The 27703-nt window shown below is 38.8% G+C and overlaps 2 protein-coding genes across 2 annotated transcripts; one reads left to right on the plus strand and one right to left on the minus strand.

Moving 5' to 3' along the window:
* The first annotated feature begins 16227 nt into the window (after positions 1 to 16227).
* nms (neuromedin S) lies at positions 16228 to 21703 on the plus strand. Its single transcript, XM_069725247.1, has 7 exons — positions 16228 to 16430; positions 17784 to 17830; positions 18374 to 18430; positions 19846 to 19872; positions 19970 to 20023; positions 20763 to 20837; positions 21478 to 21703. The coding sequence occupies exons 1-7, from the start codon at positions 16358 to 16360 to the stop codon at positions 21508 to 21510; spliced, it is 366 nt and encodes a 121-aa protein (XP_069581348.1). The 5' UTR covers positions 16228 to 16357; the 3' UTR covers positions 21511 to 21703.
* A 92-nt stretch (positions 21704 to 21795) lies between these two features.
* On the minus strand, positions 21796 to 26772 carry pdcl3 (phosducin-like 3). The gene is made up of 6 exons (XM_069725246.1): positions 26691 to 26772; positions 25614 to 25731; positions 25255 to 25345; positions 24699 to 24842; positions 23645 to 23853; positions 21796 to 22335 (listed from the first exon to the last, which is right to left on the minus strand). Exons 1-6 carry the CDS (start codon positions 26694 to 26696, stop codon positions 22187 to 22189), a joined length of 717 nt encoding a protein of 238 aa, XP_069581347.1. The 5' UTR covers positions 26697 to 26772; the 3' UTR covers positions 21796 to 22186.
* Between the last annotated feature and the right edge of the window lie 931 nt (positions 26773 to 27703).

The following is a 27703-nucleotide window of genomic DNA, read 5'->3' on the forward strand; positions in this document are numbered from 1 at the left end:
GCTTTGCGTGCTTTAATAATCTTCTGAAATTTAAACTGGGTTATACTGATGTTGCTCCCACATAGGGATCAGAAAAACTTAAATTTGAGATATTTGCCATGTAAGATAATGTTGCAGGCTTTATTAGTTTTTACTCAAAGAAACACAATTTTACTTTATATTTTTTCTGCCAGATAAATGGACTTAAAGTATGCTTAAAATATGAAATCTTCTTTAAAAACTGTCTGCAACACGTAGTATTTGTTTCTTGAGTCTGTCTATATTTGCAGTCCCTCCTTTTCTTTTTCCCTTTCTGGTCATGGGTTAATTAGTTAGTTAGTTCCATTTCCTTCCCATATGATTGAATTTTTCCCCTAAATACATTTGTATTTAGACTTTCTTTGTCTTTAGTCTCAGTTGTTGGTGTTAAGACCTCCAACCTTTGACTTTATCATCACCAAAGACAAAATGCTCCTTTTCATTTTGAGCATATTAAAGTAAGACAGGTCAATGCATCTGAGACAAATTTTGAGCTGTATTTGATTATCTCATCTAAAATTCACCTTTCAGTGATTAAAAAAATATTTCCCACACAGGTTTTTTATTTTTATTTAGGGGTCTAAATTTTTGGGTTCATTATGAATTTAAATCAAATATTTAGTTGAAAGAGAACCATAACATTGGGAAATATCAAATGTTGAAAAAAAATGAGGAAACCATGGAGTTTATATTTACCTTTTGTGTTCATAATCTTACATTTTCCTTTGTAGGATTGATACATTTGATCTTGTCTTACATTTCTAATATATATTATAAAATTAACACCAGTTCTTCATTCAGATAACAGAAAACCAATTCTTCATTTACTCTCGAATAAACACAGTGAACTATAAATGTTTAAAATGTTCCCGTAGAGCGGACAAAGTCATCAAGCTGCCAATAGCTCGTGTACCAATAACATTCCTCGAGTTTTATGGTAACTTGTGTGAGCTGTTATTGATCGACGGGGATTGCTCACAAATCGATTCTTTCCAGACATACATTCACAACAATGCTGCTTCTTGGAAAGTGCTGTCACTAATTAGGATGTAATGACTGACTTTGTTTTGCTCAGCCGTGAGTCACAGCATGACTTTGTGCATTAGTAGAACACAGTCAGGAACACAATGTATATTTGACACTCTCAGGTATTATCTGTATCGGCGACAAAAAACAGTTCAAGCTGCTCAAGGCTATCAAGCATGATCAAATTGAGAGGTAACTTCACCAGTGGTTTATATAGACATAACTCCTTTGGCCTTTGACCTCTTGGTGACTTAAACCTTGGTTAAATGGTGTGTACATGCACACATTCATATTTACACACACACACCACCTGATTATAAAGAGAGTCATTACACTTTATAATTAAAAGAAATCAGCAATCAAAGACAGTAACCCACATCTGCCCTGCAGATACAAACTAGAGACCCAGACATGTGAAAACTAATCCTGAAACCTAAAAAAAAAAATTGAATTGTTTTTTATTTGGTCACAGATGAAGACTGTATTTCACCTGACGTTTGTTCCAGAAAATGTAATCATAAACATAAATAAATAATAAAACCCTTTTGGCCATAAATGATGAGATTTTCTTTCTTGTGGAAACAAGTTTGTGCACAATAGTTATCCATCTGCTGTGTGCCTAAAGTTTTCCTAAAGTTTCCCGCCAGACATATTTTTAATAGAAATATGACAATTATTTAGCTGATATGTTTTTTTTTGCTAATAAATTCAATTCCCTTGTTAAAATTAATCTAATCACATCTTCTCATTTTCTCTCATTCAATAATCCAGAATCTATATGAATATACATATTGTTTTTCTGAAGCTTCACTACTGGACACAAGAGGTCTCTTTTTCCCCCCGGAAAAGTCCCTTCTCAGTGTGTGTATGATGGAGGTTTCAAGTTTTCACATCACTTAGAAACTTGAAAATGCAGCGATGTGGTCTAACTTATACAAGATAAGTAACAGTAAGTAAGTAACATCGCTGCATTTTCATTTTTATGATCAAGAAACTACACTGGTTAGCCTATTTTCCAATTTAGGTCATGGCAGTTTTACAGAGAATGAACAGCTGCTAGTTGGGAATGAATAATATTATCATCTTTATTGGTGGAAATGGAATATCGGATCCACCCTCATCAACACTAATGTACAGTATTTTAGTGAAAGCGGATGTGGTTTCTCAATGACCCTTGAATCATGAGAGATCAGGCTCGGGAAACATCACTGTTAATGAACCTGCTGTGAGTCACCACTCAACACTGCTGTCGAAGATCACACTTTCCTTTCTTTCATTTCTGCTGCTTGCTACAATGGCTTCTGACTGAGTGTGTGAGCCTAATGAGACCAAATGTGATAGGTGATGGTGACGTGAACTTTAAAAGAAGCTGAACTGTTCAGATTTGGAGATGTCAAACGCATCCTACAACGTGTTCCTGCACGCGCAATGGACTGGGACTGGAATGCAGTAGAATTCACATCAAAGAGAAAAAAACAAAACTCAGGCGAACCCAAGAGCTGGACAGTGTATATAGCACTAGAGGGCATTTAATTCAAAACGAAGGCTTTTCATTTTAAATGGATGCAGGTATCTTTGAAGCAAAATACTCCAACTTCCTGTTTTTGTGGCCTCACAACTTTATCATAAGGAAATACACCTGCCAAGTACTTTGTCAGGAGCCCCACTGTAGTTGCTTCTGCTTATTCATGCAATTATCCAATCAGCCAATCACATGGCAGCAGTGCAGCACATACAATCAAGCCTGCAGGTCAGGAGTTTCAGTTAATGTTTACATGTCAGACATAAGAATTGCAGAAAACATTTGATCTCAAGTGCTCAGTGAGTGTATTCTGCTTTCTACCCAATTCATATATATGGTCATATTATCACATATTTCAGTTCTTATCAAACAGATCTGCATCAATGTCACACAGTTTGGGGATATTTACCCTCTTGGTGACAAAGTTTGGTTTTGCCTCTGCTTCCCTAGTAAAAGTGCTTTTATTGAAGCAGTGAGTGAGGTGCTTCATCAGCTCGACTAATATTGTATTTATGTGTAAACCTTTACTGCTCATCTGAGCAGGCGCCAAAGATTTGCTTATTAAAAGTGCAAATCATGCAGCAGGTTGGAGATTTCACAATTTGCTTGCAAGCAAGTCTGTCAAACTGAACTTCTTCCTTTTGTGCCCTGATAGGCTGCTGGGGCGTTGATAGAACAAAACCTAATTGGATATGTGATCATTTACTTGACAGGGAAAAATAATGGAAAAAAAAATAATCTACGCTGACGCATGCCTATAGAGCACACATACTATCTATACTTGTTCCACACATCATTTTCAAAACCTTCTGCTGTTTTTTGGATGTAATGAACAATCACTTGAGTTGGGTTGAAATGTCATTTTTCAGCCAAATGGTCTCAATAACCAAGTCATCTTTGCACACTACTGTTTGTGTTTCCACTGCATCTAAAGGACTTTGATAATTATTTTATATTGAATATAATCAAACGCAACAACATTTTGTCAGATTTTTTGTAATGAAACATATTTTCATCATTTTGTTCTTTATAGTTTATTAATGTGTGACCACAGTATTTCTAAATGTTGGAAAGTTACCACTTGTAGCCTGTAACTCAAACTGGAAAAGGCTCAAAGAGACTGATGAATATGTTAGTTTTAGTCTCTAAAGAACAGTGGTTAGAATCAGAAAGTGCAATCTTTACAACACACAGCAGGATTTATGTTGTTCTGAAGTCAGAATTACCCAAATTAAATATTTTTTTTAGAAGGGATTAATTGTTGTTTTATGGCTTTAAAGTGTGATTTGTTGACAAAAGCCCTATCTCTCCAGCTCAGAACATACAGTACAGTATATCAGTGGGGCAATAACTAAATAAGGAAAACATACCTCTGGATAAACTAACTACTGTTACAGCAGATAAAGACTACATCATTTGTAATATTCATAGATTTGGATCCTCAACATGCATCAAAATGTAAGGTTTTGGTAGAATATTACTTTAAGGAATACAAGTAGTGCAGTGGTCTATCGACCACTTGTTAAAAGCTAAAACTAGTGACACATACAGGACTATTTAAAACAGATCATTATTGTCCTTTTTTTTTTTTTTTACAGTTGATTTTAGTTTATGAACTATTTTTTGAAATTTCTTTTTTCTTTTTTTAAATCATTATTGACTTCATTAAGTTCAGGAGCAACAACTCCATTTAAATTTTTATCAACTTAGTATGTTTGTCAGTTCTCTTATTCATGCATCCCCCTGACCAGCGGAGGAGGGTGTTGCTGCCCTCTGACTCATGCTGACTGAGCTGCATCTGTGTGTTAACAGAGGACATCTGTCTCCCACCACAGAGCTGACTCAATGTTAGTTTCTCCGCTGTTAGAGCAGAATCATGATGATGCAATGTACCCAGAGACGCATCATCAGACAGATTAAAGTGATGTAACTTAATCAAACACGCATTTATATGTACAAGCGCAGTCTCCTGGGAAAGGAGGTTGATTAGTTTGGCTGTTTTAATTAGGTACTCATAAAATTAAAAAAAATAAAAATCACATGCTGCTTTGTGGCACAAAGGCATACATGTGTGCAAAATTTTAATCAGACAGGACGAGCGTTGAAATGAAGCTCTGAACACAACAGTGCTTGTTGTTGCTCTGCACAGTCAGACGTCAATACCTTACAAACAAATCACAAGTTTACCATGTTTATTACATGGAAACGTGATCACATGTATGACATGTTGCCACAAGTTGCAACATATGATAACATAAAAATATGTGTAAAAGGTTTTCCAAATGTTGTATGTGGTAGCAGGTGCAGCATGTGGAAAACATGTTATCACATGTAATGTGTCACAAATACAGCAAATTTTCACAACACAATTTCAACAAGTGCGGTTTTGTGAGCACTGACAAACACAACGGTTCAGCAATGTTAATAAATTATATCAGTACCAAAAAAAAACCCTTTATAAAGACAGGACATACACTACATCTTCTCAGGAGAAAAGGGAAGGGAGAGAAGATAGAGCCTTGACAAAGGCAAAGTGAATCTATAGTGAACGGTGAAAATGCCAGAATTTTTTTACCTGCTTAATTAGATTTTTGGGTCATTTTGATGGACAGTTCTGTCAGTACATCTCCATTGCATACTTAAAAATAAAAACTTGATTTGGCTAACATACTTGTTTAATGTAATCCCATGGGTTTCACCTAGGTAACTGTATTGTGTTTCACTTGGGAATATACATGGGCTTAGTGCACCATTAAAATGTTCTAAAAACAATGTTTTCCATGGGTCAAATACATGTTTCACATGTGGAAGCACATGTGCTTTAAATATTTCACCTGTTTTCAACAAGTTGACACATGTATGCAGTCACATGTGATCACATGTGTTTTTGCACATGTCAAATTCATGTTTTTCTCAGACTCCTGTAATTTGCTCCATAAGAGAGGTACAAGCTAAGTCATTTTCCCAATTGTAATTTTAAAGTATGCGAACATAGTATTTCTATTTTATGCTATCTTATACTCCCTGTTGTTTGAAGCTTCATCATATATTTTCTCTTTTTAGCCCTCCTTAATTATAATGACCTTACCTGACCTTTAATGAAAGAGATTAATACTAATGTGCATCAAATTCTTGTCTTTTTCCTCCATAATCAAATTGGAAGAAGTTCGACAGGTGGAATTGACATTGGTACTACCAAGTGAACTTCCTCCAGTGGATAAAAAAAGGTAATTTGATCACAAATCATGGTCAATGAAAAGTGTTGAGCAATGCGCTCTCAACCAAGCGTGCTTTCATGTTCCCTGAGCTGCACTTGAGCTGCATCGACCATGTGCGATGAGAGACAGTGGGTCATTTTAAAGGTGAAATCGGCTGCCGAGGCGAGCTGAGTTATGGTGCTAATAACGGGTAGGCCATTGATGTGCCTCAACAACAAAGTGATGTGGACTCGCTCATTAATGCCACAGCCTGATAAAACACCCCGACAAAAAACAGCAGACCACCAGGAATCCTTTTTCTCGTAAAAGTCACCTCAGGAGAAGGTTTACTGGTCCCTTTCAGAGACAATGGTACAATTAAGGCTTCCGACACACTGTCACTCAATTTTAACATATAAAGCCTGACAGTGGGTACTTTAAGGGTAAGGCTGGCATTGTCTGATATTTTTCATATTGTTAAAAAAAATCCTACATCTCTGAACGCATTCAGACTTTGTGGTGGCTGATACAGCCTCAAGCCAATTATTCACTACTGAAAATCTTTACAAGTGTCTCAAATGGTGGAATTAAATCCATCCATCTATTATCTGTAACTGCTTATTGCTGCACAGGGTCACCAGCAAGCTGTAGTCGATCCCAATAAACTTTGGGCGAAGGCGCGGTAGCCCCCGTATAGGTCGCCTGTCCATCACAGGGCCAATGCAGAAAGATGGAAAACCAATCATGCTCACATTCACACCTACGGACCAATTAACCTAGCGCCTTTGGAAAGTGGGAGGAAGCTGGAGCACTCGGAGAAAACCCATGCAGGCACAGGGAGAACATACAGAAAGGCCCAGGTAATAGGGGTGTAATTAAAAATAAAAAAAAATCCAAGTAATTTTCTAAAACAGTTGGATGCAGTACACAGCAAAGGTTACTCAATTATGAGTAAATTACACATCTGCCAGGGAGTTTTTTCAGTGGCTTGTTAATACATATTTGATGCTCTTGTGAGTATTTCCAGCAGCATGCAGGACATTAAATGTGTAATTGACTCAAAATTAACTTCTGTCACGGTTTGTGTCAAGACAGCAGGGAGGAGGAGTGAAGCTCAGACTGAACATAGCAGTCAGGAAGGGTTGTAAAGTGGTACCATTGTAAAATGCAATAAACAGAAGCTCACAGGCAGGTAATCAATTTCAGAGCAAATAAATCCAGAGGGCAAGGTAGAGATTGTGGTAAAAAAAAGAAAGAGGTCAAACAGGTGAGGAGGGTGTGGCAGACAGGTGACGTGGAACAGAATGAAAATCTGAGGACAACTGGTGGATAAATGGAGTGAAACAATGAACATAAAACGGAGCTCAGGAAAAACGTTTTGTGTATTCGCTCACGGTAATGAAGGAACCTGTCAACTAGTGCAATAAGTTTGCTCACGGAGCTCTGATGCACAGAGGCATTGGACAAACGCACACACTGTTGTGATCTTTTGAGTCTCTGACCGATGCGCTGGAGAAAAACCTTGTGTTTATTTGCACAAACATATGCAATCGAACAGCAACACTTCAAAACTTTGGGATGATGTGGCAGCAAATCAAACATACGTACACACAAAGGGAGGCAGCAATCAGAGACTATCCAAAAGCAGAACATCTCGACACATCCACGGTGATGAAGCAGCTTCTGCAACGAACCAATCAGTCTAAAAGGCTGTACTGGAAACGACCAGATTGCAGAAGTCTTCCCCATGGCGCCATTTTGCTGGTGAGTGCATCTCACAGTCGCAGCCGTACCAGGCATCGCACACGTGTCAACAGTATGTATTGTATATGACCAGAGGGAGATAGCTTGCGCAGCTAATAGGCAATATTTGTTGAGGAACGTATCAGCCATCATGTTGTCCCGAGACACCGGTACTAATCGTACATTCACACATGCTTCCAGTGTGTCATCAAATAGATAAAAAAAAAAAAAGGAAAGGAGAAAGCGAAAGGCAGGAAATGTCAGTGTGTCCTCTTTGTCACAGCATTAAATATTGCCGTTTGGTCAAAGCTGTTGGCATCAGAGATGTGCAAAATGTTCCCTTTGGCATTAGCACCGTGGTCAAAGAAGGAAGTCACGTGATGGAGTGGAAAGAGTGACAAAGTCCATGCAGGGACGAGGTTGGGGTGGGTAGATGGAACAAGCGCAGGGACATTTGTCCAAGAGACCATTGTTGAAATTCATGAGGAAGCAAAAGTCATCAAAGATTTATTTTCGTGGTGTGACATAAAGTAATTTACAAAATGTACATAATATTACTCACGTAAAATGACTTATTTGAACCCAAACCAAGATCTTTCTCCAGTCCTACCATAGTAGCTGTGGTGCCTAAACCATAACCAAGTAGCAATGATATCACATTTACCCCAAACTATAATCTTTTCCTAGCGTGGCTCCACAGTTTTCCACTGTGTTCACAGTTTAGATATGCTGTTTGCATTAAGGTGCTCTCACACACTCTGAAGTGCTGATTGGTCTCAATCAGCGACCAGTGTCAGTGGTGAAGTGCAATGATGAGGAAGTTGAGCGTTTTTTTTGTAGTTGCAGCGGTGGTAGAGTTTTGGCCAGTTTTGTTGCATACCGATTGGTTAAAACGGCTTCAGCTAAAAACGCTCCAAACTTTTTAAATTATCCAGAGGTCTATGCCCAGGATGCAACGACTGCAAATGATTACCAATTGAGCGTAGCCAGACTCATGTATTCACACTTGGGTCTGGAAACACAAAGCTAATCTTTTACTCGACGTAACCACAATGTTTTTGATTAGTAATTCTAAGACACCGTGTTTGTGGCTGAGACACCAGCATGGTGTGACAAAAAGGCACGAGAATGGGTTAGAAGGGTTCAGTATCCATATATTGGCGCTGAAAGTTTTTAATGAATGTTGGTAGAAAGCTATAGAGCTGAATTTATATTCTCACCTAGACTACATGAGCAAGCAGTAAAAAGTCAGATCTAGAGGTGAGAGAGGGGCAGATTCTCTGACAGAGACTAAACAGTTTCTTACTATGGCTGACTTGTTTAATACAGTAAACTATACATCATGGGTCTGCAAGAGCTCCACCCAAACCAGCTAAATAAGCTTCTTTTATGTAAACAATAACAAATTGATACTCAACATGCACATTTTGTATCACAACAGCTTAAATTCAATAGCATGTGCATGCTTTTTCTTGCATGCTTTTAATTTGAAAACTCAGCAATATGCAGACCAGCAGTGTAACATTGGTCTCTTACTCACTCAGTGACAGACACTCCTTGTATAGTCCTGGCCCTGCTGTTGTGGTCCATCTATAAATATTATATTTTTCCAATTGATGAGCACCCGTTTCCTTCCAGTTCAGAGTGAGAGTCTCTGCTGTGTTTTGCAAGCATGTTGCAGTCTGTAGTTTCTGTCCTCTGATCTCTGTGTTTCATGAAGGGTGGAGCTCAACTCTGCCTGTTTCCCCTCCGTTTCACTGACGGTGCGGCACAGACACAGGTGAAGGGAGCGTGGGGAGATTGTCCTCTCATTAATCGATCGTGTTGATAGTGTCGTTCTCTCAGACATGTTAAAAAAATAAAAAAATAAATAACCTTGGCGACCCACCCTAGAAAGTCTATGGGAAACACTGCATATTGTTTGAACCTTCAGCGAGCTACTCAGAAACAGGTAACGAGCTACTGGTAGCTCGTGAGCGACAGGTAAGAGAACCGTGCTTTAAAGTATATCCTGGTGCTCGAGTTCTTTTGCTCTTAAACAGTCCAATGGCACGCATGAGAGAAAAATCATCAACTTTACTTTGTCTCTGTCAGAGGAAGCCAGACGATGTACTGCTATGTACCAAAGCAAATTTTCCAAGTACCACTTGTAAATTCACAGATTTAGTCTCACAGTAGCCTCAGAAGGGCTAAATAAGAACAACATAAAGCTCCTCAGAAGTCTAATCCAACTGCATAAAGCTACCATCAGCATTATACGATGTCAGACATGATGTGACTTCACCCTACCACAGGAACACTTTCTAGAGTATTTAAATGATTAACAACACTTTTTTTTTTTTTTACGTTATTGTAATGTGACGTGTCCCTGTAATAATTTGGTGTTTGTAATAAAATATAATTTAAATCAAATTATTAATAAAACAATTAAATTACAATTATTTTGGACTGCAGTTGGTGACCGTGACAAACAAACATGGGTATGCTCCAGCAAAGGCCGTGAACAAGAAGACTGTCAGCCAGCACACAAAACAAATGCATATTTTCACAGATTTAAATATTCACTTTTGTAAATGTTTTATGGGAAATCCACTGAACATATTTATTAGACCTTGAGGAAACCAATAAATCAATTTGGAGAGAAAAACTTACAGCAAAAATAATGTTCCTTTGTTTAGAGATGAGAAAGACTCTACAGAACACTTAATATTAATGTGCACTTGGACTTCCTGGAAAAAGCTATTCATCTTCAGTGGGGACTTCATGTTGCACTAACAAAAAGCCTCTCCCTCACTTCTGAATCACCACTGACATCCAATATTACTTCATCCTTTTCAACAGGTCTGGTGTTGCATTTACTGTCTGGTGCTGCATTTACTATCTAGTGCATCCACAGTTGGAAAAACAATTCACCAATCAGAGGTTTTTGAGCATGGCAACCTAATTTTTTGCGCCAGTGAATCTAAACCTGACAAAAATGGCTATAAATGCTGTTTAAAAAGAAAAAAAAAGAAATGATGTGGAAAAAATATCCCCTCTCCCAAACAGAAAATGTCCAACACGACCTTGTGTTCCCTGTTAGCTAAAACATTTGCCTATTTGAAGATCACCTGAGAATTTCCTAATCATGGCTGTAAAGTCGAAGACTGTTTGACAGGGTGACATCTATAAGCGGCTCAGTGAAACTTAATGAAACACTTTTCTGTTCACACATATATGTGTAACAGTGAAAGGCAGTTAATGAGAACTAGACCCTAGAGCAATCTCTGGTCTGTAAGTGGCCACCGTGAGAAACCCTAGCATCCTTTAATTCACAGCAGCAAGAGAAGCTGTTTAAGGAGCCTTTATATATATATATTTATATATATATATATATAGTTATATTACTACTTACAGTCACATGAAGTCACAGAGTCAACAAGAACATCTGCTGCTACTCATTAACTTTAATGTTCTGGACAATATTTTATACAGCAATAAATTACACTGGTTGTTTTGTACACAACTAGTTCTTGTCTTTGACATCAGGATCTGAAGCTTAACTGCAGTTCATTTTACAGCAGAATTAACTCTAATATTAACTACTCATGCACTATTATTAGTTTATGGCTTTGATCCACTCTGCCTGGCCTGGGTGACCACCCACAGATGGAGCCCCCAATAATTCAGTGGCTCTGATGTTTGAAGTCATGCTTTAGTAATGTAAGGTAAGATAATGTGTATTGTATCTGATTGCACTCACGTACACAATTCATTTGATATTAGACCTTAAACATTGATATGTTTGTTGTCTGTTTGATTGACAGGTCTGTGGTGCAGTCAGGTTTTCACTATATATTCTGGCTCCAAACCGCTCCACACCAGCAAGATGGCCCAGGCAGAAAAGTCAAACTCCAGGCTCCATAACCGCAGTACACAAACCAATGGGTGACGTCACTGTTGGATGCCACTTGATCAAAATATGTTCTGCTTGCTGGTCATTGAAAAGGATCCTTCAAAGTTGCAACCAACAGAAATGGTAGCCAAAGTAACATATATTGATTTATATAACAAACAAAAAGGTAAATGCAAAAATGGGTATGGAAATAATACATAAGTACACAGTAGACAGATAGAACTGCCATAGTAGGGACTTGCTAAGTACAACCAGTGATGCTGTTTTTCTCATTAGGACTGTCATCACTTTATATTCTACATCAAACACTTGTTTTTGTGAAAGTACCGAGGAATGGAGCATGTCCATTTTTCAAAATGAGAAAGTCAATGAGAAGCTCTTCAGCTGCTACTCTGGGACTCAGTAATTCCTATTTCCTCTGTTTTTGTACAGGCCAATCATACAAGATGTCCTGTGATTACCAGATCTTCAAATATGACGCACATTGACTGGGAAGACTCAAGGGTCAACAGTGTTTAAGGCTATTGTTTTATTTTTATTTTTATATCTCTGTCACATGACAGGGAAGCTGGCTCAATCAATCTGCTCAACGGCTCTTTTTTTTACTTTGATTTGAGTGTACTGTTACGCACAGTCAGGCAAAATAAGATATAACCAGTGGCATTAATAGACAAATAGGCAAATTTAAAACAAAAAAAACTGATAGGAATAAATATATTTTTTAATACTTTGAAAAAAAAGTTGAATTAAATTTTCATTAAGTTTTAGAATGTCCTTTTTCGAAGGCATTAACAAATGATGTCATCCTGTCACCAACATGATCAGAAAACATACTGCCAAGGGCCGCATTGCAACACACAGCCGGGATAGGTGGCGTCATGATAAGATGCTTCTATCTCTTGCTGACACACCAGAGTGGGAGAGTTGCAAGAAGAAGCCAGGCGGCGTGGACTTGAGGAAGGCGATCAACTTCATCAAGGAAGGAGCCATGGGCCTTTTTCAAACCAAAAGACCAAAGTCCAATTCTCTGCAAACTGCCAGGTCCTGGGAGATAAGGGCCATTGTGAAAAGGAGGCAGCAGTTCAAAAGGGGGTGCACACTACCCTCCATCCAGACATTGTATTGTGGTCAACCAAAGACCAAAAAAATAATCCTAGGTGAGCTGTGGGAGTAAAGATGAGAAGAGGTACATGGAAGAAGGAGCTTGAAGTAAGAGCCTTTAGTCCAGGAGTGCGAGGACAAGGGATGGCCAGCACCGTTGTTCCCTATGGAGATTGACAGCAGAGGTTTCCCAGCCAGATAAGCATGGGGATTTTTGTCAGCCCTTCATGGGCCTGGATAAAAAGAACAGAAAACAAGCAGCTCAAAGGCTGGGGAAGAGGCAGAACAAATCTCTTGCTGGATATGGAGATGGCGAGACCAAGAAAGCTGGAAGCCAGGAGCAGATGTGCTGTGATTTGACCACCACTGCCGGCCCACCAACTGGAGAGTGTGGTGGTTAAGGGTCAAAACAGTTAACCACAACAGTGAAAGTTGGGTTCCACCTGAAGACATCTGCTCCTGGCTGAGGGTTACCTCATCAGGCAGCGAGAGAAGTCACCCCAACAGGTGTATGTCTCAGGTTATGTGTCTTTGTAGAGGGCAAGAACAACAGTGTGTTTTAGTGGTTGGGTTGATGCTTCGCTTTCTTGATAGTCACCAACATCTTAGAGGTTACAGCTGCCTGATGCTGGTTTATGAGAGAGTGTGAGATTTCACCTTGATTTTAATATGCCAAAAAAACCAAAACATTGAGTTAAAAAAACAATCAGCTCCAGAGTTAGATAATGACTCTCTACTGAATTATATGTATATGTCACCGCAAGTGACCATTACTAATGCTCCAAGCAATATAAATGATATGACATGGTGTGATTATTGGATAAAACTGTTATGGTAACACAGAGGCTACTTATATCACTAAATAGGGTAAATAAACACATGTGGTATTTTAGCAAAGGAAGCTACTGATTAGTTGTGTTTCAATTTACTGGGAGTCCGATTCAAAGCAATGGATTCTGGGTTGCACCTTTGCCAAACTCCCTCTGAACAAACAATGCAATGATTCATTGATTGTATTGATTGGCGGCTCAAGTAGCAGTCAATCTTTCATGTTTTTCCAAGTACAACTTGTACATTAAAAGCATGAACTTACCTCTACATGTACCTGTTTCCTTCTCCCAGTGTGTTTAAGGGGATTAAGCACCTTCTTATAGTTCTGCAGGGTATAACAACAGGAAGTGGATAGGGGGAAGTTTAGTTCTTCCGTGCTGGGGTATTTATTTATGTAAGATATTTATTGATATTTATTAGATTTCAAGTGTGTGTAAATTGTTGTTAATATTGTATGTATGTTTGGTTATTGGTTATGTGTAAATATGTATTGTACATTGTATATATTAGTTTAGTTCAGTGTGTGTAAATTACCTGAAGATGGTAGGTGCCAGCTGATTAGAGCAGACTCTGGTATATAAGGGACTCAGTGTGTGTGTTTGGTAAGTTGGTAGGTGGTGGAAAACCTGTGTGCTTATGGTGCAAGAACTTTAAAAAAAAGAAACTGATAATAAAAAAGATTTGTCTCTTCCTCTTGTTTGCATTGTGGCTCCGGAAAGTCTCTCGTCAAGCAGGCTCCGAAAAGTCTCTTTTGTTTTCTCTCTTATTTGCAAGTGATTCCTTTTGTTTTACTTTCCGCATCTAATTGACGACTCCCCGGTGTCCTTATCTTGTGACCTACAACCAACTCTGTATTACCATACGAAAGCAGATACAAAGGGAATAGGGGTGACTGTCAACTGTTTGTCACACTGTATAAAAGCTGCTTTGTGGAGGAGATCTGGGGGCACTGCTGGGGGGACCACTGCTGGACACCTCTCTTTGAGGGTGCATGTATGTGTTCCTTCTTGCAAGAATAAATGTCCGATATGTTTGATTTTGAACCAAGCCTCTGAGTAATTTTTCTAACAGAAACAAAAAAAAATTCAGCTGAACTCCTGCCCTGCTCATTTGCCTCCTTGAACAAAGAGGCACGCTAACATTACATTGGATTCATTTTTATTACACTAATTTATTCGTGAATGTTTTCTCATTAAAACGGGAAAATAACATTTTATTTAAAGCGTTTCTCTTTTTTATACTTTTGATAAAATAAAATAAAAAAACGACAGAAAGTCTGTGGTCGTACCATATATCTATGGTAGGCGATAGTTTTAGAGTCATAATGGTCCCTCATTATCAGATTTAAAAAAAGGGGTGCTGACGAAAAAAGGTTTGTGAAAGGCAAAAGGTCAGAGGGCAGAGATACTGCCTAAAATATGACTCAAGGTTATTTTTGTAACCAAGGGAGCCACTCGTCTATTTTAATATACTGTTCATGTACTAAAAGAAAATTAAACATGTAAATACATTTTTCACTTTCATACCCACAATCATCTTCCAACAAATACATTGAAAAGCAGGGCAGTACGCAGTCTGATGTCGAGCGAAAATGTGGAGTGACCTTCACTTTCTCGAGACAGATTTTGGCGTAGAATCAGGCCGAAATGTGAGCGCCGAGCCGCCTGCAGTCTACCAGATCAGAGCAGTTAATCCCTGAACAGAACAACATACAGTGTCCACATCAGGGACACCTGACAACAGTGATCAGTTGAATAAAACAAGCAATCAGTCTGCCGCATTCACATGCAGCAGCAGAGGAAGCCTTTCTTTTTTTTTTTTTTACCCCACAGTAGGAGGGATATCTCTTTACTTAACATTTTAACATAAGGACAATGCACATAAATTAATTGCATTTTAATAAAAATGTGGCCATTTAAATCTTTAGGTTAAAGTTGGAAGCAAAGCTCAAGTGGCAAAGAAGAACATTGAAACACATATAGCAGTGAGATCAATATTGAAACACTAACTGAGAATGGTGAACCTTCATCCCTGAAGAGTTGTGGCCAGATGGTTGTGGGGGCTTGAACTTAAAAAAAAGCTGCTGGTGGATAGTAGCAGTGAAATACGTTGTCAATATGAGGACCATGTTTTCTGGATTTTCCTAAAGCAGATAATTATGGGCAGACTTTGTCAGATTAAGCTTGAAAACATTGCAAGGCCCCAGGTTTGCTGTGCGGTAAATTGATATAGCACAAATATTTTAAGAATATGAATAATCTAGCAGAAGCCACTTTAAGGCATTGTCAGTTTATATTATACTTCTGTTGCTTTTAAAAGCTTTTTATCCACTGTGTCAAATCTTCATCTGAAATGAAACTAAAGCTGTTAATAAATGTAATGAAGTAGGAAGTACAATATTTCCTTAGTGGATGGAAGTAAAAAGCAGCATCAAATGAAATTACTCAAGTGTGATACAAAGTACACCTACCTCAAAATTGTACTAAAAAAGTACAGTTGTACTTGAGTAAATGTAGCCTACTCATACTTTCTACCACTGTCCATTTCCCTGAAGCTGAAGGACACGCGTCATCATTTCCACACCAACATACTGACGTCAGTACGTGGTTAAATCAGTTGTCTATGTAAAAACAACAACAACAACAACACACTATTCCCAGTACTCGTAATCAAAGTGCACGAGTATTTTATTGTCTGTGTATGTGTGTGAGTGTTTGTGTGGAGAGAGAGAGAGAGAGAGAGAGAGAGAGAGAGAGAGAGAGAGAGAGAGCAAGGTTTGTTGGATTTGCGCAAACCGGTGCGCTGAGACCTGATCGGTGTGTGATTGGTCACCTGAGAAGATGCATGTCAGCACAACAAAGTTGGCTGCTTTTAAAGTGCTGCGGGCAGAGGGCACAACATTCACACCACACAACTGTTTGGGAGCCGAGATCAGCTAACCGAGCCGAACCGAGCCGAGCGGACCGGTCCTCTCTAAACAGCGCGCAAATACAGAGGAAGAGGAGCGAAGGGAGCAGTGGAGACATGACTCTGCCGACTGTGCGACAACTTTATCTTTTATGTTTATTCGGCTTCTTTGGATGTTGGAGCACAACAGGTAGGTGAAACAAGGACGAACTCAGTTAATGCAGGCTTATACCTACTTTCAGTAATAAAACAAGCAATACAATTTGGATTTACGAGTTTATGTGCTCTTACCTGTAAATTAAGTCACCAAAAATAGGGGGGGGGGGGGGGGGCTTTTAAAAAAAAATGGGTTGACGTATTTTGTCTTCAAGGATACAGTAACCTGCTTTGTGTTTGATTTGTTTACATTTGTTTTAAATTCATCAGATGGACATTTGGAACTCTTATATCCTGGAAATCAATTAATCAACAGCCTATTAACATGAACAGCTGTAAATATATTACTGCTGTGGAAGGTTTACTACTAGATTATGTTATTATTCATAGCGTTTTAAATTCTATCTCTGGAGGAAAGTTGCAATTCAAACATTGTCCTACATAAATTGACAAATGGCAATGTGAGAAACATTTATTATTCCTTAATACCATCTAATACCACCATGTCTGCAGTTACAGCTCATTAATACAAAGTCACGGGTTTCCTACTTTAAAGCGAGACATTAAGCAATTTCAGTGCATTATTTAAAGTGCTACTGTAGCCTGGATGCTCTGCAGTTAAGTGGTCCAATCAAACTTCTTTGACATCATATCAGAGTAAAAGAAGTAGGATACTCAGATTCTCTACAGTCCTTTATAATTTACAAGCTCTTTTTTGCTTTACAAATCAATATAAAATCGACTTTATTACAAACATTAGTTATAGTTTATTAATACTAACAAAAGTCAGTAAATTCATGAAGTAGATACTTCTTTTTGAAATGAAGTAGACAGGCTACTGTAAGGTGCTTAACAGTGATAATTACAGTAACTTAAAATGCATATCTCTGACCTCTTCCTGTGGAAAGTTTGAGCTGCATTAGACCTCCACAAAACCCACAGCAGCAATGGTGTTAGGATACTAAACACATCCTGAGTACACAGCGACATCACTGCAACAAGATGAGAGCTTCAACCAGAGAGTCCGACAAATGTTAAGTTACTCTGAGGGAATTCCTGAAAAACACAATATTTGGATTTGAGAGCATTATTTAAAAGGTTTAAAGATGCTGTACTGACACTCTTTGCCTCCGAATCTTTATTAATATGTAATTTGTTATGTCCATCTGTTCAGCAGTGGCAGCTACGTTCCTAACTGCTCATACAAACAGAATAAACTATAGCATCAAAGATACACTGGCAGGCTCTGAAGAGGCTATTGGAGTAGGTTTTGATTGAAATGTTCTGTTGAAGTGATAGTGTAATTGAATATTTTCGTCAGAATAATTGAAATGCTGCCCTACAGACTGAATATATTAACATATCCTCACATGTGCTCCTTATCCAGATGCCAGTCCTTTGGATGAGTGGGAAGACGGCATAGCGTTACGAAAGGTAGTAAATCCTCCCGTCTGCATTCACATTCATCCACATTTTAAACATCTCCTCATCACTGACATCTAAGTCTGATATCTACATGTGATCTTTAAGCCTGTTAATGAGAAGTTATATTCAGGCTATGAGTAAAAAAAAATAATGTTGTAACGTTGTAAAGAGAAGGGCAGTAAAACAAAATCAATCAATCACTTGAATTCATCAACAGCTCTACCACAGCTTTAACTTCTGGCCATACAGTCTTTCGTGATCATCATCACTAATGGCCAGTTTGAAAAACAATATGCAAGACTGTAAGCAACAAATATTCAGTCTAAGGAGCAGCTCCAAGGAAATAATCTGGCGCTGACTCTGACGTTAATGAAAGATTTTCCTGTGACACGACTTCCAGTCCGGATGTCCTGAGCACGGATATGATTATTGATTATTATGATAAATAATCGTTCTTTTTTTTCTCTTGGAAAAATCACCGGTGAGTGTTGAGACTCAGATGCTGTGTTGCATTAATTCCCAATAAATAATTCATAAATTGTTTGTCTGCAGGTGCGAGGCATCCAAAGCGATGACCTGAGTGATGTGTTGTGGAGAGGCCAGAATGAGGTAGGCACCACTAACACCCTAAAGTCACTTAAAGGCACATTATACATAGTTTCTACCAGATGTAACCTATCTCAGTCTTGGTATAATTACTGTAATTTGAGACTATGGTGCATATGAGAAGACTGAGATGTTACCTGTAACCCTCAGCGGTGGTTCTGACAACATTAAAGTTTAAAACAATGAGGTACTACATTTCCCAACAGCCTTGATGCTGACTCTTTGTTTACGGGCAATTAATGTGAGCATCATGTGCCGATCATCTAATGATACACAGAGCATCTTTGAGGCTGGTGGGCGGGGTCTTTACCAAGTTTAGCGTGGCGCAGCGTAGTCTGCGTTGTTACATTGGTGGACAATGCAAAACTGGTACTTTCACAATAAGAGCTCTAAAAGTGGGAGATGCAGATGAGACTGGGTTTTCGAAGGTCATTATAAAAGGGTGCAGGTTGGAGGTGGTTGGATGTTCAAACACGAGACTTTAACCCTGGGGACACGTGTTCCAGACTGTGTGAAAGCAAAAAAATCAATGAAGATTTATTTGATGTAACATAAGTAAGTTAAGGTTACATAATGTACTTAACTTAGATACGTAACATATGTCAGTAACATCAACCTAAACCATGATCTTTTACTGACATGATTTTAGGCACCTTGTATCTCTGAAACACTAGCAGGCCTTGCTGTCAGACACATTATGTGGAAGCAGGACGGTAGAAAAGAATGAGCCAAGAAAACAAAGGCATTTCATAATTTGTGAGCTTTTATTGTGAAAGTACTTCCACTGTGAAATAATGTAGCTGTTACATATTTTAAAGTGAGTCTAGGTTGTTTGCTTATTACTATAAAATAAGGTGGTTTGTTAAGAAACATGTTTCAGGATTCTGGTAATCAAAACTTTATGTAGGATTTGGATCTGCTACGTTTAAGGCCAGCGACTCGGCTTCGTAACTCTAATATCAAGGTCTCTTCATATGATCATGGAAATATTACACTACAGCTTGTTTTTTTTAACTGACTTGTAATTTTGACAAGCAAAATAAAATAAGAAGCATCCAGACATCAAAACAAATATTTACCTTCAACTTTTAGCTTAAATTTTAAACTAAATCTTAAAATATCCAACAAGTTCAATAAGTATTTAACTGTTCTCAGTGTAACTATAGAAGCAATGAGAAAAAGGGGAAAAAAATAAATAAATCTTCGCAATATAACGGAACACTTCTGTAACCTGCATGTCAGAAAGGACAGAGTTGAAATCAGTAAGCGGCTTCCTAGGTATTGTGGGAGTTGTTGTTGTTGTGTTCGCCTATTATTAAAAGTAATGGTAATGCATGTGGAAGTAGGAGAGTGGGAGCAAGTATAAGTGGATAATGGTGTTTTTCAGGAATGTTTAAACTGATTTTTACATACCACAGGATCAAGCCCAGAATGTTTTCAAAAGAGTAAGTTTTCCTCTCCAATTTATTTAAATTTATTTTTCTGGTTTTGATATTTGTTCCGTTGCAGCTCTTTGACTTTGGTATGTCTCCTTTTTTTCAGTTCCTGTTTCATTACTCCAAAGCACGAAACTCTGTTGGAGCTGTACAGCATGAGGTGAGCGGGGAAATAAACAAACCACTGATAGTGTCTTCTTTTCCATTAATGTGCGTCTTAAAATGTCATTTTCAGAAATATCTGTGTAAATATGAAGGTCCCCTATTGTAGTCTATACATTTCCATTTCTTTCTTACACATAAAGCAGGTCCAGGTGTGTGAAAAGTGCTGTTTGGCTTCTGTACGTTCGTGGTGTCACAAAGCACGCTCAAAAGTTGGATGTCCACCCTCAGCACAGTTGATGCTAGATTGGATCAGCCGGAGTGATGCACGCTCTAAACTCTACGTTGCTGTGATTGGATGTTTCACTGTCAATCAACTGCTCCCTAACCCCCATCCCTAATCCTAACCTTAACCTTCCCACAACATAATAACCAATCACAGGCAAAGCAGCCCTCCCACTGATCCAATCGAGCCCATCCCAATGTCAAACCTTTTCTGCGGAAGAAAACACGGAGCCTTCATTTCAAATCGGTGCAAGCAAGCGATAACCTGTGATTGATCTGGGTTAGGGGGCGGGGTCACTCAGAAGAGTCAGCCAATCAGAAGAGATGCTCATTGACATCAATGTCATCAAAGTCACAGAGGTAAACTCCAGCCCCCCCGTGACCCTGTACATTGTAAAGCGGGTGTAGATGGATATAGGAAGTCTGCAAATACAAACTCAGGAAAAGTGTCAAATATGGGACCTTTAATGACTCCATGTGGCTCCACACTAACTTTTCTCTTTCTTCTCTAGTCTCACTCAGTTCACCCTCTGCTACGACTTTCAACCAAACTTCCCCAGAGGAGGAAGAAGAAGGTGATACTTCTGGTGAGAAAACTTAACACACACAAACTCTTTAACTGTTGGCTTTAGAAGATAGTGATGCACAGGGGAAGTGTTTATCGAAGATGAAACGGGACTCTGCATATACAGAAGAAGGAAGATGGTACTATCCATAAGAAACAGACGTGCCAAAAGCAAAGCAAACACTGTAAAAACATCACAGGCACCTGAAGAGAACTCTTATTTTTACAGCTGGAATATCTTGATTTAAGAAGTTTCACAACCGAAGCTCCAAACATTTAAAAAAAAAAAGAAAAAAGGCAATTCTGACAGATTGGACATGTCTCTAAGTTTTGAGCTCAGCTGGGAATACTTTTCTTCTCTCATGGTTTGTTTCATCTAAATATCTGTTAGGAAGCCTAAAGAGGTAAACTGATCCAGTATTTAAAATAGCTCAAAATTTTGGGGAAATACTTGATTTATTTTCTAAAGAGTTCAGGAGATGAGAACATCAATACGACACAATCAATACCACAGCCCGACTGTCACCTGAAGACTTAACCTTTTCAGGAGGCCTCATTGTCAGGGAGTGAAGAAGCAGTGAATGAGGCAGCATTAATCACATTACTGTTCAGGTTCCGTTTAATGCTGACAGACTTTTCTCTTTCTCCTGCTAATCAAACAGAAGATTCGAGGTCTGCCGGAGGGGCTGTTGTAAAAGAAACATCTAAACAAAACAAACAGGAAATTACAGCGTGCAGAAGAAGAGCAGCTGGGAGCTCCGCCTCCGGACGCTCAAAACGACGCTCTGACACGACCCCCCTGATAGAAACATTACTTTTTGTTCAAAGAAAATTAATTATTGTACAGATAAAAAAAAACATCTTGCTCCTTCCAGATGTGAACTGGGCTACCTGAATGAGAGCTGTTTCCGAAGTGCAAATTTGGCATGTTGTCCTGCTACACAAGAAACAGGTGTTGTAGGGAAAAAAACTGGCATTGATTTCTGTGGCAAAGAGGTGAACTCACGTTTAATTTAACAGAGGTGAACGTACGTGTACATTTTGTGACATAATTCTCATGAAACGCAATAAAAAAACAAAGTTAAAAGTCGCCTCTGATGCTTTTGTGAAGATGGATTACAGATGACTGATTGTTTCTGAAATGTACAGGTGGTTTGATTCCCTCCAGCCTGTCCAGGTGCCCTTGAGCAGGACTGAGCTCTGCACATGAGCGCCACCTACATGGTTAAAATACAACATGAACCTGCTGATGAAGGAGATGCTGTCCTCTCTCTGTCCCTGCTCGGGAGTTTTAAGGTCTTCTGAGTGTTTCCCATGTAGCAACCACATGCTCTGTCTGGTTTGGAGTGACGTTTTTTTTTTTTTTTTTTTTTAATAGTCCTCGTCCTCAGAGTCACCATCCTTTTGTGTAGGAAGCGAACTTCTGATGGATGACATGAGTTTGTCTTCGATTTGTTTCTTGGGGTTTTCCTCCAGGTCTGTCTTCACCGCCCCGGTCTCTGATAACCTCCATTCCAGCTCTGGGTGGGACACACGAGACAGATTATACAATATGGTGAAAATAAACAGAATGCAAATGTTATACTGTCAGTGGTGTAAAATATCAGGAGCGCAATACAGTCCAAAAAAACATGACAAACTAAAGCTCCCAAAAACGGTCCTGAATCTGAATTCACAGCTCTTTAAAACCTGATGAAAGGTCTCTGCAGAGTTTAAATAAAACTCGACTAAAATCTACATTAGTGACTTAATTTCACTTACAATAAATACTGGGGGGAAGGGTGCTGATGCTGCACTTGTTTTCTTAAGATTTCTGTTCCATTTAAAACCAATTTCAGTTAAAGTAAAGCTTCCTGAAGTTAAAAAAACAAACAAATGGTTATCATCACAGAGGCTTTTAAGGTAATAACAACTGTATTTAGGAAAAGATGCAAAACTACTCAAATTCAGCAGAAACAACTCAAGTCTACTCAAAAAAGCTCCCATAATAATCTTATTTACCTTTTCATCACCACATCAGTCGAGTCAGTTTGTCAGATGATCTGAAAACTGGTTCAGATCATCAGTAGGTGGCGCTATGCACCTTTAAAGTAGGCCTGCGATCCACCAATAACTCAAAAAGATGAGGACATTGTTGAAGTATGTTCTCTTTACAAGAAGCAATATGGTGTTCTGTGGCTTGTGACAGGTTCCTTCTGTCATGCATCCCTTTACACTGGTAAATTGTTTGAGCATATTTCCGGGATAAGGAGCATCTTTGTTTCAGACAGGACTATAAAAGGTTTTTTTGTTGATCAGGTACCAATGAGCCCGATGGCCAGTACACAACTGATCGCAGAAAGACATAACTTTGTGTTTCGCACAAGTAACCGGTGGAGGCTGCACAGGGAAGGACAAATATCTACTGACAAAGATCATTTGTAAAATGTTCTATCGGGGCTGATTAACTGGCCAAACTGAATTATCGGTCAACCTTTAAAAACAAGTCAACATTTTTGAATCCTATGAGAAAGCCCAAATTGTCTGACTAAAACTGCAACAATTGAAAGATTCAGATGAGACTACACAAGCGCTTTTTCACACCAAATCAAAATTAAATGCTAAAAATAAGGTGAGACCTTTACGGTTTTGAAGTAAGTTATGAAAAACTTTCGAATCACCTTCCACCTAATTTTTTCCAGTTAAAAACAGACAAACATCTATTGAGAGATGTTTGTAGCTTTGCTGGATTTCCACTGGATTAGAAGACGGCACTGTGCGAATGACGAGCCCTGAAGATTTGAACATGCACAAAGTCCCGGTTTTCTAAGTCAGCAAGTCGTGTCGTACCGTCAACTTTGAGGTTCATGCCTCCAAAGACCAGCGGACCGATGAACTGGCCCTTCATCCCCCCCTCGAAGTAGACGAAGATGGTGGGCAGGTTGCGGTCGGGGTAGTTGGGGATGCAGGTGGTGGAGATGGACTTGAGGAACTTGGTCTGAGGGAATTTCCTGGCCAACACACTCAGGTGCTGGTTGATGAGGGTGCACAGAGGGATGCTGGGAAATGAACGGAGAGAAACCATCAGACAGACCTGCTAGTGCTGAACTTTGTGTTTGAAGAGCATCGGGACTTTGATCGTAACGGAAACACTGACAGACTGACAGCTACAACGAATAATCATTTTGAATATCTTTCATGGTTTTGACCGTTTAGGTCACATGTTATCAGAGCTCGACATGATCTCGCCAAGCTGCTTATTTTGTCTGACCAACAGTATAGAATAAAAAAAAAAAAAGAGAGAAAGAGTCAAGTAACAATATATCAAACAAACACTGAGATTTATGCAGCTGGAACCAGAGAACATTTATATTTATGCTCAATAAACAAATATCATTATCCATATTGTTTTTTGTTATTTAAATAATTACAAAATTAACTTTTGGCTACTACAAATAACAACATTTAAAGTGTTTGCAGGTCACCTGCTTAATATGTATGGATTCACATCTCACCATAAAGTATTAGAATTAAGATTACACTTTTACACACAAACACATGCTAATTCTAACTTTATGTCAATGAACATTTCAAATAAACAAAAAAAAGACTCAAAAATATAGCCTACATATCCAACATATAAAATGAAAAAAATAAACGGCAGTGTTCTCCTGGAAAGATTAAAGAAGACGCAAGATAACCAAAAATACTCATACACGCATGTAATCTTTACTGAGATGAAATGGTCTAAAGGGTTAATACAATCTGATCAGAGAGCAGCAGCAAAAACGGACATGAAAAACTTAATGGAACTAAATTCTCCGTCCTTTGAGACTAAATATATTTCCCTCTGTGTTTCCATCTCGCTCTTGTTCCAGTAGTTACTGCGGCTGGATGAACGTACCCCTGTTTGAAGAGGTGCAGCACCACCCAGATGCCTTCTCCGGCCTTGTTGACCTCCTTGACGTAGTCCTGGCCGGAGATCTCCTCCAGCTCCCCGAACACGTTCTTCATCTGAGTTGCTTTCCACTCAGCGAGACGTTTCTGTCTGGAAGGAGGCAACGCTCACACATCAGTGTCAGTCACAGATTCAAAGAGCATCTTAACATTTCCTCAGATGACAAGATCTGAAACTGATGATTCAAAACTCAAACCTCAACACCTGATTCCCATTATTTATTCATTAAACCGTGCTGGCATCAGAATGAGTGAATAAAATATTAGACATGAAATAGAAATGTTCAAAAATACTTTAGTAATGATTAAATGACAAACCTATCAGACCTCAGTGTCAAAGCAGGGCCTCTGGTGGACAAACAGGGTACTGATCAAACTGGACCAGCTTGCGACTGACTGATTTGGTGACCACCAGCTAAAGGCTGCAACTATTACCTTTGCTGTTTTACTCTACTGGTATCACTTTAGGAAGCACAACAGACCTGCTAATAATCTCCACCTACCTGTACATCTCGATGGCCGCCTCGTCCTCCTCACCGAACTCATCTTCGTTCTCCTCCAGTTCCTCCAGACTCATGCTCTCATATGTTTTAACTGTTCAGAGAAACAACAACAACAACAACAACAGTTAGCAACTGATTACATCAACTGAAAATAATGCAACACTCAGTGATCAGATGAATAGGGTCAAATTAGCCTTAAATTAACTCTTAAAACATTAAATATTATATTTCAAATATGTAAATGTGCGGTAAAATTATTTGGGAAACATTTTAAACCGTGTTCTATAAAGTAAAAACATTTGTACGTCAGATTAAGCCACAAACAAATACTGATATTTATCCCAAACTGTCTCTCTTACCGACAGACTGCTGTTGGAGGGCCAGCTCGTCCTCTTCCTCATCTTTAGGGATCTCTTTGGGAGGAAGGATGCCCTTCTTCCTCAGGATATCGTTCCACTCAGTGTCTTCATTCGGGTCCTTTGGAGAAAACCAAGTATTCACACTGCTGTTATTCTGAGGTGTTTTGTTTATTTTCATTTGCAGCTCAGGTATGTGATGTATTTCTGTTTTTGTTAGCAGAAGAGTGAAACATATCTCAAAACGTAAAGACCAAGTTACCAAGATTAGGGGGGTGAATGTTTCAGTCTTTGTGCAAAAATACTTCCTCCCTGTGTTGAACTATTCTGACACATGAGCAGGAAATGAGTCACGGTCTCTGAGCTGTGCACCAAATGTATGAAATGAGCTTGTGTTCGGTCTGTTCGTCAGATTTGTAAAACTGGACTGAACACAAGCTCAAAATGTAACCGAGGCGCTGTGCCTCAAACTTGAAGGTTTAGAAGTTGCTGAACATCTCTGTGCTTTGCTTATTATAGTAACACCTGCTGATGAACAGCTCAACAATGATCACTGAAGATGAAGGACTTCAGTGTGCTCCTGCACTCAGGCGAGTCCCATTTTAAAACTACGTCCTCGGGACTTTTACATATTGTGATTAGGGATCGACATTGGAGCATCTTCCTCAGCGAGGAGGAAATGTTTGCAAATGTTCACTTTCTTCTTCTCTGGTTTTCTTTTCAGTGAACTCCTCAGGAGATGAGAGGCCAACATTAAATCACCTACTATCAGGCTTACAAAGCACATATCTGCTGACAGGTCAAATTGTCATCGCTTATATTTCCGTCTAGTAACCAGTAGCAGCTAATTACACGGCGACGTGTCTGTCTTTGTGTCTTTTTCGAGGTTTGTGGGTTTAAACTCCGAGCGAGCAAAGAGGAAATGTCCCATTTGAGCTGTTGACCCGCCCGACGACACAGCTCGCTGTTTCCAAACTCTGCTCTCAAAAATACACAACTACGACATCAACGGATGTTTAATCGTCTCTTTAACCCACGTTCAACCACAGCTTTTTAAAAGACTGGCAAAGTTTCACTGACCTGCATTTTGAAAGATAAAACGAGTCCTCTGAAATCACACCGCTGCTCTCCTCCCAGACACGGAAACAGAAGGACCGCACGCGGACTGATTCCGGCAGAAAACAAAAAACCTGCGACACTTTCAAATACGCACACAAAACGGCCAGTGTTCAAATAAACCCTGTTAACTGAACAAATGTGTTAAGTCAAATATATATACGGTATGTTTATATTTTTATATGGTGATAAACGTCGGTAAATATTTGTTTAAAAAGATTAGGAACAACTATTTTATCGATCGGACAATAATAAAAGCAACACCAACTTCCTTTTGAGGCTCAATATGACCATATAAGGAGAGGGACCGGAGCATTCCATTTGTGGGTGCTCGGAGCGCGACCAAACAGGTGCTGCTCACACACACACACACACACACACACACACACACACACACACACACACACACACACACACACACACACACACACACACACACACACACACACACACACACACACACACACACGATGTGAGAAGTTTAGAAGTGTAAAATATAATGGACCTGATCTTTGTATTACTTTTTAAACAAGTATCAAGAGTGTTACTGCATGTTGCAAATTTATTAAACACTGGTAAACTCCTGTTGTCATCCTTTCTTTGTGTGGAAATGTTTTGTACTTTTGGTAGACTGGAAAGCAATTTCAAACAAATCTAATGGAGAACAAAATACAATATTTACTCTTAAAATGTAAAAGTACAAAAGTACAAAATAGCTCTAGGCTACATTACTTATATTAAAGAGACATAGATTAACATCCTATTAACAATTAATTTAAAGGAAAATATATTTGTCTCATTAAACACACAGAACAATACAGACATTTAAACTGGAGAAAGAAAAGATTTTGTGATGTCAGAGATGTCACAAATTTTGTGTAAAATCACAAAACTGTATAAGCTTTAAAAGATTGTGACAACATGTGTTGCCTGGTGAGTTTATAAATAGGACCCATAACATTCAAGAAGTACTTGAA

Source organism: Brachyistius frenatus, unplaced genomic scaffold (genome assembly GCF_029030835.1).
Source record: "Brachyistius frenatus isolate BFR_SWC_R1_liver_20210118 unplaced genomic scaffold, ASM2903083v1 Contig_416, whole genome shotgun sequence".
NCBI lineage: Eukaryota > Metazoa > Chordata > Actinopteri > Embiotocidae > Brachyistius > Brachyistius frenatus.